Below are 17243 nucleotides of genomic sequence, written 5' to 3' on the forward strand. Positions count from 1 at the left end.
AGTGACATACAACAGTTTCATGAATTAAGATCTATTTTGTGGCTCCATATTTTAACAATACTTACTATGTGATTCCTAAGGAAATCACTTTGAATGCACTATAGATCCCTTTTTTAAAAATAGTTTAGTTGGGGTCCCTGGGTGGCTCAGTCATTTAAGCATCTGACTCTTGATTTCAGTTCAGGTCATGCTCTCATGGTTTGTGAGATTGAGCCCTCCATACGATGCTCTCTTTCCCTCTCTCTCTGCCTCTCCTTCTCTCTCTGTCAACATAAATAAACATTTTATTTTTATTTATTTTTTTAATGTTTATTTATTTATTTTTGAGAGAGAGTGCAGATGTGTGCACACAACTGGGAAAGGGGCAGAGACAGAGACAGAAACATTAGAATCTGAAGCAGGCTTCAGGCTCTGAGCTGTGAGCACAGAGCCCGACACAGGGCTTGAACCCATGAACCGAACCATGAGATCATGAGCGCAAGTCAGACGCTCAGCTGACTGAGACACTCCTGACTAAATATTTTAAAAGCTTTTAAATGGAAACAAAATGGTACTGAGTTTACTTCATTTACCCTAAATAAAGATATGAACCATAAGTCACTAGACATAGATCATAGATCGTGATAAACGTGGGGAACTCAACATAAGCCTACAGAAGAGTAAAGTCTTAAACATTTCAATTGCCAAAAGATTGACTAAGGCTCTGTTTAATTGTTAGTGCTATAAAAAGTGGGTAATATTTACCTGGACCATAATAGTACTGCATAAAAGTCACTTATCTTCCTGCCAGGTGCCACATTTCTCACAGCTATTAAAAAGAATGAGAAGAAATCTTTACTTCTTTTCCAAACCTGCCATCCCATCGTCTCATATAATTTGGGGGTTCGCGGGTTGCTAAGGAAGCTGATAAAAAAAAGTGCCAACCTTAGCCCCAGGTTCTAAATGCAATCAGTGGCAAATGCCTTTGTCAGTGAAGAGTCCAACAACAATGGACCAGTAAGCAATGGTTCGGCAGAAACTACCCAGTTTGATATTTATGCCTTCTGTAAACTCCCTAACATCTGGTTCCTCAGTCCATTTGAATGATGACTAATTTAGGGTGGTGGTTCTTAGTAAATCCAAATTATAAACAAACTTGAAGGGCCTTTCTGGTATATGTTCATGTACAGTGCTCACCAGAAATCCAATTTTACAAGAATATCAGTTCCTAACAGATGTGTTATAATGCCTTGGAGGAGTATATTCAGGAAGTTTACAGTGACTGTAATTCATTAACTGAACTTTTAACATCATCGTGCAATACGGGTTCAGATGACATTGTTGAATGCCTTTTGGATTTTGGCAAAGATGCCTTGGGAATCATTAGTGATCTGTCAATCATTTACAAACCCGTTCTGAAATCAGTTAGCAAATAATGTTTTATCATCATAAACATGTATTTTTGTAAATGTGAGTCATTATAAGTATGCCATGTGGTGGTATCTAATGAGTTCAGTAAGATGCCACAGAATGCCATAATGGAAAATGCCCACATATGCCAAAAGGAAATGGGTTAGACTGTGCCTTGATTGAGAAAAAGAATTACTCAAAACTGAGGTTGTCATTTGTTTTGTGGTTTTCCCCACCATAGTTGGAATGTAAATTGCTTATTAACTGTCACAGGGGCTGAGTTCTGGGCACCTGTTATTTGCATCACATGTGAATGTTACTTCATTCCCTCTTTCACAAAAATATGTTCATTTCTCACAAAGTACTGAGTATTTATTTCTATTAAATTAACCAGGTAGATAAGCTTCAAAAGACCAAAGTAACTCATTAATGTAATGTTTCCTCTGCATGCCAGTAAGTTCTACAGAAAAGTAAGAGAGCAGCAAATAGTAAATAGTATTTTCTTTAAAGGTTCTTGTAGGAGTTATTAGGAACTTAGTGATGCTATCATCCTTCAACTTTTTGGGTACATTTGGTAATATAATTCTGTCTAATCAGAGGCATATAACAAAGAATGAAATTCAGTCTTTTTTGTTGTTGCATGTTTTATTAGCCACATATAAAAAGGAAGAGAATCAAAGCAAATCACTACATAATGTTTTTAAATTAAATGAGTCATATGAGATCTTCTATAGAATGTCAAATAGTATCTGTGACTAAGAGCTGGTGTCAAAGACAAAACACGAAAGAAGAAACTTGCAGATGTCTTTTAAACTTCCATAATGAGGTGCACCTGGGTGGCTCAGTCAGTTAAGCATCTGACTTCGGCTCAGGTCATGATCTCACGGTTCGTGATTTCAAGCCCCTCATCAGGTTCTCTGGGGTCAGCATGGAGTCTGCTTTGGATCCTCTGTCCCCTCCACTCCTTCTCTTGCACATTGTCAAAAATAAATGTTAAAAATAAATGAATTAAATAAATAAATAAATAAATAATAAAATTCCATAATGAAAGGTGTCTCTCACCTAAGACCCAAGTCACATGGTCTATATTGGTTTTTAATGCCATTTAAATATGTATTGAGCACTTTGTCTCTCTTAGAAACTGAGCATTTCTATGTTCTATCATTTTATTTCTCACAACACCACCACTGGATTCCATCACTTTTGTCATTTTTACTTATGAAGAATTCATAAGGCTTAATTAAAGAAGTAAGCATTACTTGGCCCCTGAGTAAGGGGCAAAGCAAAGACAAAAGTTGTGAACTGTGTGATTCCAAATCTTAGCTACTGTTTTCATTTGTACCACGATTTCATGATGTGTTGTCATGCTCAGATAGGTTGTATTCACCAAGCACAACTGCATGGTTTCTCAGGGAAACACACTTATGTCTATAGCCAGAATGTTGAGGAGTTGATGGACAATGTTTTATGAACTGAATAATATGTAAAACCCTAACAAATGTGTCTCCAACATTTTGTCATATATAAAAGAAGACCCATGTATTTCAAAGTAGTCATAGGTATAAAATATGCCTAAAAATATATGCCCTTTCTGACTTTTCGACTTATCACTAGTTTCACTAAAAATTGTATTTTCAGGGGTGCCAGGGTGGCTCAGTTGATTAAGCATACAGCTCTTGATTTTGGCTCATGAGGTCATGATCTCACTGGTTCATGAGTTGAGCCCCCGAGTTCCCCTCTGCGCTGAGGGTCTGGAGCTTGCTTATGATTCTCACTTTCTCCCTTGCTCTCTGCCCCTCCCCCACTCATGCTTTCCCGCTCTTTCTCAAAATAAATAAATAAACTTAAAAAAATCATATTTTGAAATCCACATATATTTGAAAGAAAAAAATGAATCTAAACAAATGATACCTAATATGGTGTTAATGCAGAGTAGATTGGGTTGGTTATGTGTACAAAAGAACTTAAAACTCAGACAGACATAATGTTTACCAAATGCTCTCTCCGCTGGCAGCCAGAATTACCAGTCCCCTCACTTTGTGTGAATCAGCCAAATTTTAAACTACCTACATTCCATGAGCAGGTCTCCTCAACAAAATCTCACCTTGATGAGGCTATGTGAATATTTAACTGGGGACATTTCCAACACCCATGAGGACCACAGTCATGGCCATGGCCAGTTCTCACCCTGACTTCCAGGAGTCACCCAGACCTCAAATCACCCAATCCAATACAGATGTGAGTCTGCACTGGGTGGGGTTGGGAGTCAGCAGAACATTTAAAAGGCAGGGGACAGGGACAGAGGGTAAAACCTTTCTTTGTTCTTCTCTCCCTTCTATCTGGTCTCTCTCCATAAAGCATGTTTATCATTCTCAGACTATATTCCAACACTTCAACTGAAATAAACATAACAGTAATCAGAATAAACAACAAACGGGGGCACCTGGCTGGCTCAGTTGGTAGAGAGTGCGACTCTTGATCTCAGAGTCATGAGTTCAAGCCCCATGTTGAGCGTGGAGCCTACTTAAAAATAATAATGATAAAAATAAATAAATAAACAACAAAGAAAAAAAGATCATAAATTCCATAATGTGAATCTTCAGACAATGACTGCTAAATCTGTTCTATGATATGTGAAATTATGTTTCAAGAAACACACATATATTAAGTTATAAATTACCTGCATACATACATACCTCACTTACTTAGTTTAAAAGAAATGTCAATGTTAATATTGTTTAAAACCACATGAATGCTTGAAAGTATATTTACATGGGCTTTAGTCACTTATAGAGGCAGATTTTCTATGAGAAACCTAAAATAATAAAGTAAATTTAAAATTTAACAGTGAAACTAGCTAGAGGCATAAATTTATATTCTAATTGACTCAGTATCCTTATCCAACTGAGATTTCAGAAAAGGTCCCGTCCCTCTTTATTAACTGCACAATGAGTATATTGTGTTGAGCCCTTTCTAATCAAGGCACGACTCTGAGTGTTAGCTAGAGGTGTCCATATGATCTTGCAAATAGCTTTTCCCTTTATGAAACTTTTCTTCCACAGGAATTAAAATTTAGACTTTAGCCTCATTAACACTCTGATTTAAACAACTAATCCAATTAGATTATAATGTGATCATTAAGGGAACATATAGTCCCTTTTATATATATGTATGTAGACACCTTTCTATTCATATAACTTTTCTTCTTAGGTCCTGAGCCAGAGGTACAATTATTTGGGCACTGCCCCTCACAAACACCAAGTCTTTTCTATTTAAAGAGCTTCAAAGGCTCAGGGAAATATCCTTGAATTTTCTAACTTCAATGCCATAAACACAAACCATTTCTCCAGAAACCAGTCTTCTAATCACGGACAATGTATCCCCAAGACACAGAGAGGTACATTTTAAATAATCTTGACATTTGTTTCAAAGAGATGAAAAGCCATAAGAATAGCTAAAATTGGGGCTGCCTGGGTGGCTTAGTTGGTTAGATGTCTGACTTCAGCACAGGTCACGATCTCGTGGTTCATGAGTTTGAGCCCCACGTCGGGCTCTGTGCTGACAGCTCAGAGCCTGGAGCCCGCTTCAGATTCTGTGTCTCCCTGTCTCTCTGCCTCTCCCCCGCTCACACTCTGTCTCTCTCTCCCTCTCAAAAATAAACATTAAAAAAAAATTAAAAAGAATAGCTAAAATCATAGGATACATAGGATCATAGGCTAGCACATAAAATTCTGTAATAAGCTCCTCCTTGTTCTGAAAATCCCTCACAACACACTGGGGACATGCAGCCCCAGGTTAGGATATGGAAGCCTATGAGACCAGGAAAATTTCTATTCACAGATGAAATCTCAACTTTCCTCCTTTTCAACATGGGGGTGGGGGGTGGGAAATGGCTCATAGTATTTGACAAAAGAAGAAATAATCTATTTTAATTCAATTTGGATTTCTTCTATGCCCCCAATTTCACAGAAATACAAATATGAAAGTATGTTTTTAAAATAGATGAAATTAACAGATCATTTTGTTTTATAAAAAATTCCATATGTTGTATTCTGAGCGGAACAACTACCGTGTTGAATATATGATGTGGGTTGTAAAAAGTAATTAACACGATACTCTAAGAACACAGCTACTTCACAAAGTAAAGCTTAAATTTCCCCCTGAATGTACTGCCCATAGTTCTTTAAGTTCTTCAAGTGTCATTAAGCGCTTAAGTCAAACCATGAAGGCTGATTCTAGGAAAAACACTGATGTGACTGTTCGAGTGGGGAGCTGATCTAGCTGCTTTTTAAAATGGAACGTTATTTCTACATTTTAAGAATGACCTATAGATAAACTGTGGTTATTTAGACGTGGGTATTTTGGAGGAAATTCTCAAATATGAAGTGAACCTGTTACTGCACAGAAAAAACTGATGGTACTTCTTTCCATTGGTAAAATTCAGGCTTCCAAGTGAAAATTTGGATTTAAGAAAATGTGTATATTCCACGGTGAGTTTGACAGCTTCCCAGTATTTAAAGACATCTGATGAGATCAGTGGTAATATTAATAAATAGAATTTTTTTAATGTTTGTTTTGAGAAAGAGAGAGAGTGCACAAGTAGTGTCAGTGCAGAGCCCAAGGCAGGGCTGGATCTCACAAATTGTGAGATCACGACCTGAGCCGGGATCAAGAGTCGGACCAGGCATACCAATAAATAGAATTTTTGATATTCTGTAACAAAACACGTCAACATTTAGAAAATTTGCCAAATTTGATGAACTTCTGTCTTCCAAATTACCAACGTAAGATGTAACAAAATCATGCATAGGTGAAAGGTGTATTTTAAGTGTAAAATAAGCCAATGAATTTTAGTATAATAGGGTGCAAAAAGTTCACAGATATGGTTTCAGATTCCACATTACAACTAGTCTTTAAGAAGATATTACTTGTGGAGTTTTGATGCAGTGTCAAAGAAAAAAATCCAAAATTATTTGAAGAAGTTATTATAATATTCCTTCTTTTTCTATCTTCATATATTGAAGACATATTTTCTTATATATACTTTAACAAAAACAATATATTGCTACAGATTGAATGTAGAAGCAGATATGAGACTCCAGCTTTCTATTAAGGTGGATATTAAAAAGACTTCTGGAAATGCTGCTTTTTTATGAATTATTTTGTTTTGAAAAAGTTATTTTAATTTAAAATACACTGCACATATTTTGTTTTGAAAAAGTTATTTTAATTTAAAATACACTGCACATATTAATGTTTTTTAATAAAAATAAATTAGTATATTTCTAAATAATTAATAACTTATTTTCTCAATTTTAATCTTGAATACAACAAATACTCATAGGTATAATTCACAGAAGCAAAAACTTTTGGGGGTCTTAATAATTTTTACGAAAACAGCTGCTTTGGGCCACCTGGCTGGCTCAGTCAGAGGAGCATGTGACTCTTCATCTTGGGGCCCTATGTTGGGTGTAGAGATGACTCAAATAAATAATCTTAAGAAAAAAGAGAGAATAGCAGAGGCATACATATGTCCTTTAACACATGCATAGGTACATTTCTCGTATTGTGGCATGTTATTGTTTGATTATTCATTTTTTTTAATAAAGTTGGGTTTTTTGTTGTTTTTGTTGTTGTTGTTTTTTAAGTAAGCTCTACACACCCAAGGAGATCCAGGATCACATGCTCTACTGACTGAGTCAGCCAGATGCCCCTATTGTTTGATTATTTTAAAAAATAACAGGGGAAGTTGGATGGCTCACTCAGTTAAGCAACCAACTCTTGATTTTGGCTCAGGTCACGATCTCATGGGTTCATGAGATCATGCCCCGCTCGTGCTCTATGATGACAGCACAGAGCCTGCTTGGGATTCTCTCTCTCTCTCTCTCTCTCTCTCTCTGCTCCTCCCTCACTCATTCTCTCTCTCTCTCTTAAAATAAATAAAATTTAAAAAACGAAAGAAAGAACAGTAAAGAACTGACATGGATAATTATAATCACCCAATCCTTTTGAGTTTGAAATACTTGCTCATTAAAATACTTCACTTCCTAGCTTCCCTTGCAGCTAAGGGTAAGTATGTATCTAATTTCTGCATAATGAAATGTAAGTAACATGTTTATGTGGTACTTACAGGTAATGTCCTTAAAAACAAGTATGCATTCAGGGCACCTGGGTGACTCAGTGGGTTGAACAGCCAACTTTGGCTCAGGTCAGGATCTCGCAGTTTGTGAGCCTAAGCCCCGCATCGGGCTCTGTGCTGACAGCTCAGAGACTGGAGCTTGTTTCACATTCTGTGTCTCCCTCTCCCTCCCCCTTCCCCACTCAGGCTCTATCTCTCTCTGTCTCTCAAAAATGAATAAACGTTAAAAAAAAACAAAACAAGTATGGCGTTCTCTCTCTTTCCTCCATACTGCTTCCTGGAATGAGAACTGGAATTCTAGCAGCCATTTTAGAACATGAAGATAAGAGATCAAGGATAGTAAAAACGGAAGGAACCAGGTCCCCGACAACTTTGTAGAGCTATTGTACCATCCCTGGATTGTCTACATCTGAACTTCTAAGAGGAAAATAAAGGTTTTATTTAAACCACTGTTATTATGACTTTTCTATTATATGCAGTGAAATCTAACCCAAGAAAATATAATTTTGAACAGGGGTGCCCAGGTGGCTCAGTTGACTAAGCGTCTGACTTCGGCTCAGGTCATGATCTCACGGTTCATGAGTTCAAGCCCCACATCGGGCTCTGTGCTGACAGCTCAGGGCCTGGAGCCTGCTTCGGATTCTGTGTCTCCCTCTCTCTCTGCCCCTCCCCTGCTCACTCTGTCTCTCTCTCTCTCTCTCTCTCTCTCTCAAAAATAAACATTAAATTTTTTTTTAAAAATGCTGTACATAAACATTTTGAGTTTTCTAAATAGAATCTCAGGCAAAAAAAAAAAGTTTGCTTCATTAGAGAAATCAAAACAAATAAGAAAACAATGAACTGCTCCACAACATGGGAAAAGATATGCATTGTTATACAATCCATAGTTTATTACTTTGAAGAACAATAGGGATATTTAACAAGAGCCTAAAACTACCCTTGGTCATTTGCATAATAATTCTTTCATGACAAAGAGTGATCCAGATTTTTCCTATGGATTCAAGCAAAGAATAATTACTTAAAATTATGGAAAATATATTACACATTCACCATTTTGCCAGCACCAACCTCAAAGTATAAATTTTACTTTATTGGGCGTAAATAGATAGGCTTCCCTTTTAATCAACTGACCAGTGTCCAAACAAGCTAAGATTAACAACTCGGCTAATGAATAGGCATGATTAAAAAGTTGGTTGACGATGCATGAATGAATAAGTAGCCATAAGCTTGGAAATACTACCTGTAGTATTTTAAAGTGTCAATCATATCTCTAGTCATCATTTAAAGAATTAATGTGTGCCAATGTTATCATCTAAAATGTATTTACAGAGGTCAGAAGAGCTACGTCTGTCCTCCTCTATGCAAAGAGGTGATGACATCAAGGGGGTATGTCACAAGCCTAAGTTCAGTTAGTAGATTTAAGTTGGTTTGGAGTTTTATCCACTAAGTATGATCTTCTGACCCCTCAGTTTTACAACTTTCCACTCTCTGTGCTGCATAGCACCTCTCTACTTCTGAGTTAATCATTTCTTTGCCATTATCTGCCAGGAGTTCTTATCTCTTTTGCTGTCACTTTATAACAGGGTCCTCTTATCAACCTGCATGGAGTCATGTGATCCATCCAAGCCTATCAAAAGTTTCCATTCTTCTGATTAGAAACCATCATGTAACTGGATACATGGTTTACAGCAGGCAACTAATGCTGGAAAAAGTACAGAGTCCAGGGAAAGACTTGCTTGTAACTTTCTGAATTCTTGGACCTTTTTTTTTTTTTTTTTTTTTTTTTTTGCTATTTTTTTTTTAACTTTCACTAAGGGTTACTGTAGTCTGATGTGTCCTCCTCAAGGCTACAAAACCTATACTTTTTCTTATGCTCAATGATTTCTGCTTTAAACCAAAGTACCACCTGTAATTTTACTAAGAATGTCTTCTAATTCGGATACTGGAAATTTACAGGATTCTCTAAAGCACGGACTTACACCTGTTGGTAAGTAGGAGTTGCTTTATATCATCCATTTATTATTTTGCTACTATATTAATTCATGTAATTTAATCTTATTGATGTATTTAGTATTATAAGTCATTGCTCCTCCTATTGTCTATTAAAAGCACATTAGCCCATGTATCACACATTTATCTTTCGTGAAATTCAAAAAAAGCAAATGGATATTTCAGTATTTTTTATTATACCCACTGGTTTTGGATGCCCATCCATTATTCTGAAACAGTCAGAAACAAAAATGTATGATATATGTATTTCGTCACTAATATTTTCTGATAATTTCTAACCAGAGATAATAAGCTAAAATTTTAACAACTTGAAACAAGTTAACCATATGGAATCATCACTGATCAAACTTTAAAAAAAGCTTTCAAATACTGTAAAGTTTCAAGCCACACCACAGTATGGTGTCTCATTCATTGCAGATACTATAGAGAATCTTTTGTTTCTCTGACGAATAAAAGCCATGTAAATAGATACATATTTTAATATATTTAATAAATATATGTATATATACACACATACACCATCATTAGTTAAAGATTCGAATTTAAGGGTTACTGTCTGTTTTCCAAAATAATGAGCACGGCTTGTTTTTACAAACAGAAGTAAATAAAGCTAATTTTCATTTTAAAAAAGAACAAAAAATACTGTTGTTACAGCAAGAATACATTCACTTAATCCTAAAAGTAAAGGACTAAAGGGAAGTGATTTCCAGTGGTGTGTAATTATTAGTCTGTTGGCAATCATGTCTTTCTTCCTTTCCCTTAGTTTTTGAAGGACCCGTTCCTTTTCTTGTAGCACTTTCTTAGGCTTTCGCACCGGAATTTCCCTGCGAATTCGCAGAGGCCTGTCATGAGCTCTGAGTTCCAGCTCCGCTGTAGGAGGCAAATCAAGGCTTGCTTGGGCTTTTCCTCTTTCTCCCTTGATAACCAGCTGACTCCCCTGACTGCAGTGATTGCTTTTTTTATGGGCCAACTACACCCTATAGTATATCAGTTGAGGAAATGGTTACAAAAAAAAAAAAAAAAAAAGTTCTCTACTTGCGAAAAAGAAAACACGAGGGAGACAAGCAGAGTGCAACAGAGAATCAATTGCCCTGCAGATAAAAAGAAAATACGAGCGCAAGGAAGGAGGTGAAAGAGAAGCACAAACGGTTTCAAATCTTTTTCGCCCGGCAAAGCCGCCGCGACGCGCTAATGAGCCCTCGCAGGCAGCGGCGGGCTGGGCGTTCCGGGGGCTCTGGGCCGGGGGCTCTGGGCCTGGGGCTCGCGGCGAGAGCGCGCTCCAGCGGGGACGAGGGCGGCGCGCGTGCTGGGCGGGCCCGCGCTCCGGCCGCAGCTCGGGGCGCGCGCAGCCGGGACTGGTAGGCAGCGAGTTGAGAGGGCGTGGGGTCCCGAGGACACGTTCTGTTCTCCCCCTCCCCGTCCCCCCTCCACGGCGTCCTTCACACCCCTGGGGTGAATTAAAGAGGGTAACGTGGTAGAAGGAGACGCCTTGCATGTCTCTCTGCTACCGCGGAACTGTGTTTTTACCCACCGCACCGGGACTCACACCGCACCGACTATGCTATGGAGCAGAGGCAGGTCCATCCTGCACGTAGAGAACACCCGCAAGTCGGGATCAGCCGGGTTCCAGAGAGCCAGAACCTGCGGAATGTCTGGTCCGGGAGGGACTGCTAAAGACAGCCTCAAAAAAAGAAAAAAAAAAAAAAAAGGTACAGATGAAGTCGCTCAGCGAGTCTATCCCAACACCCTAACCCTCTCCAAGGCACTTCCGGGCGCCAGATCCTGGGATGACAAAATTCCAGTCAATTTTCCGGTAAAAGAAACCTCTTTCCGGATCTCGTTGGAAGCCACCGCCCCATCCCGGCCCACCCACTGTCCCTCCTCAATTCCCTGGTATTCCCAGGTGGCTGTCAGATGTCCCTGTGTGCAACATCCTAGACACTCAGAGGCGGCTCCTGGCACTGAGAATCCCATGTGTTCATGGGGTAGCCTCCAAGGAATACTGAGGGTCATTCCTGGGGTTCTTGGCTACACAGGTCACCCAAAGGGCTGACAGGAAAGGGGGACAGCGTGAGCCATCAGACTAAACAGTTAGGGCTGACCGCAACCACGAAGGTGAGTGCCTCTTGGGTTGGATTCTGTCTGCCCAGGGCAGGCCCATTGAGAAGAACCCACAGGTGGAGCTCTAGAGAGTGTCAGGTCCTGGAGTAGTTTTGAGGTGGCAAATTGCAAGTTAGGGTAGGGATGAGAAGTGGTTCACAAAACTGAGGCCAAAGCATGTAGAGATCAGTCAAGATTTCCAACTTTACATTGATTCGGTTGTGTTGGACTAGAAAATGTGCCTCTGTTCATTAAAAAAGCTGTCTCTGGGGGTCCTAGCTGGGCATGACATTTTCCTTCTATGCACGCTGATGGCTACATGAAAATTGTGCATAGATGTCAGTACTTGTATAGAAAAGTAGATATAAGAGAACGTTGTTCCTTCTGCCTACCTGCGAGATAATCATTCAGTGTGGTGTAAGAGCAGCAGACTTGGGGATGTAACCAGATTGTTCCTTTTAAGTTAACTAGCTCTGGGACACTCTCTGGATTCTTGGTTTCTGACTTAGGTACTTCTTCATTCTCCAAAATGGGGCAATTTTACTGCTGATATGCAGTACTAATTTGAGAGAGAAAGATAGAGGAATGGAGAAAGAAAAAGTACTTGTCTATATCAACGGAAGAGCCAAATTTGCATGGTGGGAAACATGTCATATAACAAGTATTTATTGACTCTTCTGCAATGTGCTCAACATTATGCTTTGGTTTGTATTAAATTTATGTAATTCTTCAAATTAAGTGCATTTATGGAATATATTATACACATTTATTATTGTATATTATCCACAGGAAACTATGTCTTCATAGTGAGGGGTACATAACACACAATGCAAACAATATTAAGAAATGATATAAAGTTTGTTATCTAGTCCCCTTAACACTCTTGGAGTCTGATTTTTTCCAGCAATAACCTCCAGTTATCTCTGTGCCCATAAGGGTCTCTCCAAGTAGGGGTCATGGAGTGGAAAATGAGATAGCCCATTATGCCACCCTAAAGTCTAGCCAGCTCTATTTGCAGTGCAGTTTAGAATGTCAGTCACTCAAACCCATGTTCTGATTCTTGCTGGGCTTAGCCAGTTCCCTCAAGGAAGCTAAACCCTGGTGCCTCTTCTCCTTCCCTGCCTCAGCCCAACTCCAAAACAGTGCTTTCCCAAACTCTTTTTACTGGCCTTGATCGACAAGTTGTGACTGGAGCTAAAGTCACCTCTTTTAATAAACCAAGAGAGATTTATGGAGAAAGGGAGAACAGAGGCTTGGTAGTGCTTCTTTCCTTTACTTAATGCCTCCACCCAGACACAATGTCTAAGGTTATCTTGGCTTCAGCCTTGAACTTGAGATGAGCTAGCTGAAGGGCTCTGGGACAGACTCCCACCTGGAGGCCCAGCTTCCCCTAAGTACTTACGGGGAAGTTTGACACAGGGAGACAGTCAGACATCTTCCGGTCCCCGAGACCAGAACCTACCTCAGGATAAAGCTATTTCTTTGGGTTATACTTCCTCACTCTTCACCTTATTGGAACAAAGATTCTCTGAGAAATCCAGTTGGCTTTAAGGAACTTTGGGATTTTGGGGGGCTTTGAGGTCTGGGGATGTCCTAGGGAAAAATTGAAACATGACCAGAGTGGCTTTGAGAGATTAAGCCTGGAAGAACCCTGTGGACTGAACTTGAGCAGACAAATTAGCAAAGGCTGCCTCTTTTTTTTAGTCTTTTGGGAAACTCTGATATATGTTTTTTTGTGTAATAAGTAAGAAAAGACACAAGTTTAAACTCCAAATAATCTGAATACAGAGGAACATAAGCAGTTTGGTGAGTTTTTTTCTGGGAGTGTAATTAAGTCCCTGAGGACTGTGTAAAGCAGTGCACGACAGTCAAGTTTAGCGAGTACCTCTTACTGAAAGGATCTTGTTTTTTATTTTATTTAAAAATTTTTTTATGTTTATTTCTTTATTCTGAGAAAGACAGAGACAGCATGAGCAGGAGAGGGGTAGAGAGAAAGTGGGAAGGAGAGAGAGAATCCCAAGCAGGCTCTGAACTATCAGTGCAGAGCCCAACGTGGGGCTCGAGCTCACAAAACCAAGAATTGGGCGCCCCTGGAAGGCCCTTATTTTTTATGGTTCTAAAATGGTTAGTGATTCCCTTCCTAGTGTTTTTCCTTACAGAAAGATGAGTGTGGGTGAGTTTAGAAGAAAAGAGATAAATACAAAGGAGAACTGGTATTTATTAACAGCAGGATATGCTGCCCTGCTGGGACTGTCTCATCCAGGTGTAAAGTTTACTTTGTTAACCCTATTTTACTGATGACAACATTGAATGAGAAAGGTCTTGTGAGTCACCCAAGACCACTCGGCTTTGTCAGGAGAGTGAACCATAAACAGAACCCATGGATGTGATTCTGAAATCCATGCTCTTTCCTCCAAGTAGTGACTATTTGCCTTTGTTGATATAATGGAAAGATGGTTGAAAATGTTAATCTACTCAGACTTTCTTTCCAAAGGCATTCTGGGATTAAGAAGACATTTGTAAATGGTTATTTATCTTCCTTTTCATTCCACAGTGGAAACCAGATTTAGATTCCAGTAGAATTCAGAAGGGTGGGATGGGAAGAGGTGTAGCGGGCAGGGTGGAAACAGCAGCCCAGTACCCTTGAGGGCAGAGCAAATCAGGGTGGGAAGGCACTTTGGATCTTGTATTCTGGGATTTCTTGGAAAGGATCTCTGGAGTTTGGATGGAGTTTTGCTTGCAGTTTGGGGTGTATGCTGGCAACTTGCAGGGCTACTGACAGGGTGTAAGGGAATGAGAGACAATTCAGAGCATCTATTTGTTAGTTAGTGGGTATGAGGAGGGCAGAGAAATCACTCAACATGAGGGACTGAGTTTTCAGAGAAAGGGACCTTTTTTTTTTCCACCCTGAGAAACCAACATCTGTTTTCTTATAAAGGGAGGAAATAGAGAACAAGATAGTTTAAGCACAGACAGACACACACACACCCTTTTGAAAAACCACTTTTGACAAACCCCAGGGTGTCCCTAGTGAGACGCTGGTCCCACAACCGGCGCTATCATGTTTCACAGTAAATGCTGATTCCTTCCCCACGATCTGGACATCCGCGGCCTCACCCCCCACCAAGCTCCACCTGTTCCACCAGCGGTCTATACATGATTGAAAAGAAAATAGGTCGGAACCCGCCATCAGGTCCCCGATGCATCTTCCCAGTTTCTAGACAAGAAACCTTGGAGGGAAGGAGAAAGAATTTGCCCCAAACCTTTGCGCTTGGCTGGCCACCACCTCTTCATCGCCAAAGTTGCCTTTAGGTTGGAGGAGCCGACATCCTCCCAAACGAGAGAACGACGGAACCTCCTAGACCCGAGCTCTTCCCATCCTTGGGGACCGTGAGCCAGACGGTGAAGCTATCACCGCCAGTCCCGCCTTTCTGAAAGCCCCTCGCTTTGTGCTCTGTCCCAGAGGGGCCCAAGTTGGTAGATGGAGCTCTGCGCGGCCCGGTACGCTTTGGTCTTAGAACGGAAACCTCTAGGTGGGGGCTTCCCTAAGGCAAGAACCTCGAGACTGCCCATCCCCGCGGCGCTGCTAGAGCAGAGGAATTCGCGAGCTCCGCGGAGTGCAATCCCTTCCCTCATGACGCTTCCAGTCTGGTCGTATTCACCTGAATGGTAGCCCTGAATGACCTCGTGCTAAGGATTTAGTTCCTGGTCCGGGGTGAGGAGGGGGGGAGGGGACATGGGGAGTGGAATTGCGACGCAAGTTCTCAGCTGGTTTCACTAAGCGCTCGGTGGCCTGCTGGCGCCAGGATCGCCCTCGAGAACGTCACTCCGAGTTCTGGTTTGTCCCGAGGAGGGACGGCGTGGTTCCGAGCGGGGACTCCCACTGTTTTGAGTTGGAGCTGACTCACATTTGCATTTCAATTACAGAGGAAGAGATAGATTAGATTGGACCACCTACCCAAGATTATTTCCCTAGCCAGCTCCTTTCTCAAGACCGGATCTCCCCGCCCACTTGGAGAAGGGCAAGGGCTGTACCCAAGGCGGGATGCGCCCGGACCCCTGGGTTGCGGCAACAGTCAACCAAAGAAAATGAAGCCAAAACGTTCTAGATTAGCCTTTTTCCAGAGAGATGCGGATACCGATAATCCAGGCCAAACTCTCCAAAAACCTCACCTTTACTTCAGGGCAAGGGTGGGATGTTGTTTGGGGGAGGGGCTGGAGGAACCTGGATTACCTGGATAATTGCTTCACCTTATATTTTCCTCCTCAGTAAAGATGGGGCCATGGTATATTAAGATACTCCCATAGTGATTGTGAGTCAATCCCCATTTGCGGGTTACCCCAAACACACAAGTCTTTCCAGGGGTAGAAGGTCTCAACTGATAGCAGTTTTTCCTCCTGCTCCAGGGCTGTGGTAGATGATGTCTTAAGTAGTTACTTACAGTCGTAGCAGAAAGGGATCTTTTTTTTTTTTTTTTTTTTAATGAGGCAGGACTTCTCACCTATTTAAGTTTGTTTTTTCAAAGTTCCGGCCAATACGGTGCTCCCCGGTAATTTGTGTGTCTATACTGAAATTTAACCCTTCTTATCTTAAAACAAAGCGCTCTGGACGCCGGCGGGGGGAACTGGAGACTAGAGGCGGGGGCGAATAGCCCAGCCTCCAGAGCTCTGGAGCGGAACTCTGGAATTCTTTGCGAAACTTAATTTTCGGAGAAAGGCAAAAGTGGCTTCTGATGGGCTTGTTGAGTGGGAGGGGCGGAAAAGTTAGGCAGAGCCCAAGTTTTCAGTAGGCTGATAGACTTGGCTTCTCTTTCCCCTCGGGCTATCCCGGCCACTTGGTGGAGACTTCCCGAAAAATATCTAGGCTGCTTCTGAGGCTGAAAAGCAGACACGTGCTACAAAAAAAAGTAATGATTCTGGTTCCTTAAAAACACCAAGAAGTAGAAATGGAGGAGACATCAGAAATTGTTTCCAAGAATGCAGATTTGAAAGTTTCGTGCGAGACTCGGTAGGTCATGCGGGGCTTCTCCCACCTAGGCGCGCGGGAGGGGTGGGTCTTCCACTTGGAAGAGCCCAGGAAAGTTGAACCAGTTCTAAAAAATCATGACATTTTCACTCCCTTTGCGGCCTGCAAGCGTTAAGCGCGCAGGGCTGGCATACAATTCTCAGGTCAGGTCAAGGGCAGGCTGTTCCCGGCGCGCTCTCTGAAATGCAGCGCGGAACAGCTCACAAGTGGAGGCGGGGGAGGAGAGCGAGGCAGTTACATCCTCGCGGGTGGGGAGTGCGAGACCTCCTCAGCTGCAGCCCGCCGGGTGAATGGGGCGCACGGCCCCGTAACGCTGAGCCTGGATAAAATATGCCAGGACTGCGCTCCTCGGGCTCATCAAGGCTGCGCGGGAGCCTCCCCGAGCCATCATCCTTTGTAATTGCAACCGTCAATCAACGCTTTAAGACAAAGTCTGAACCGGGAAGGACGAGCCCTGGAGACCAGTCTCGTCGGAAAGAAGGTGGAGGCGTGGGGGAAGTGAGGGGAAAGGGGAGAGAAGTTTGTCAGAAGTTGGCAAAGGAATGGAGGGGAGAAATTGTGAATCCGCACCGTAGCTAA

At 41.3% G+C, this 17243-nt stretch overlaps 1 protein-coding gene across 1 annotated transcript in view; it reads left to right on the forward strand.

Annotated features, from left to right (window-relative positions):
- Positions 1-9239: 9239 nt before the first annotated feature.
- Positions 9240-17243, forward strand: part of NR5A2 (nuclear receptor subfamily 5 group A member 2) — a 137651-nt gene continuing 129647 nt past the window's right edge. The window contains exon 1 of the mRNA XM_043569544.1: positions 9240-9515. Within this exon, the coding sequence (XP_043425479.1) occupies positions 9452-9515 (64 nt within the window). The 5' untranslated portion in view covers positions 9240-9451. The remainder of the gene's footprint in view (positions 9516-17243) is intronic.

Source organism: Prionailurus bengalensis, chromosome E4 (assembly GCF_016509475.1).
Source record: "Prionailurus bengalensis isolate Pbe53 chromosome E4, Fcat_Pben_1.1_paternal_pri, whole genome shotgun sequence".
In the NCBI taxonomy this organism is placed as follows: domain Eukaryota; kingdom Metazoa; phylum Chordata; class Mammalia; order Carnivora; family Felidae; genus Prionailurus; species Prionailurus bengalensis.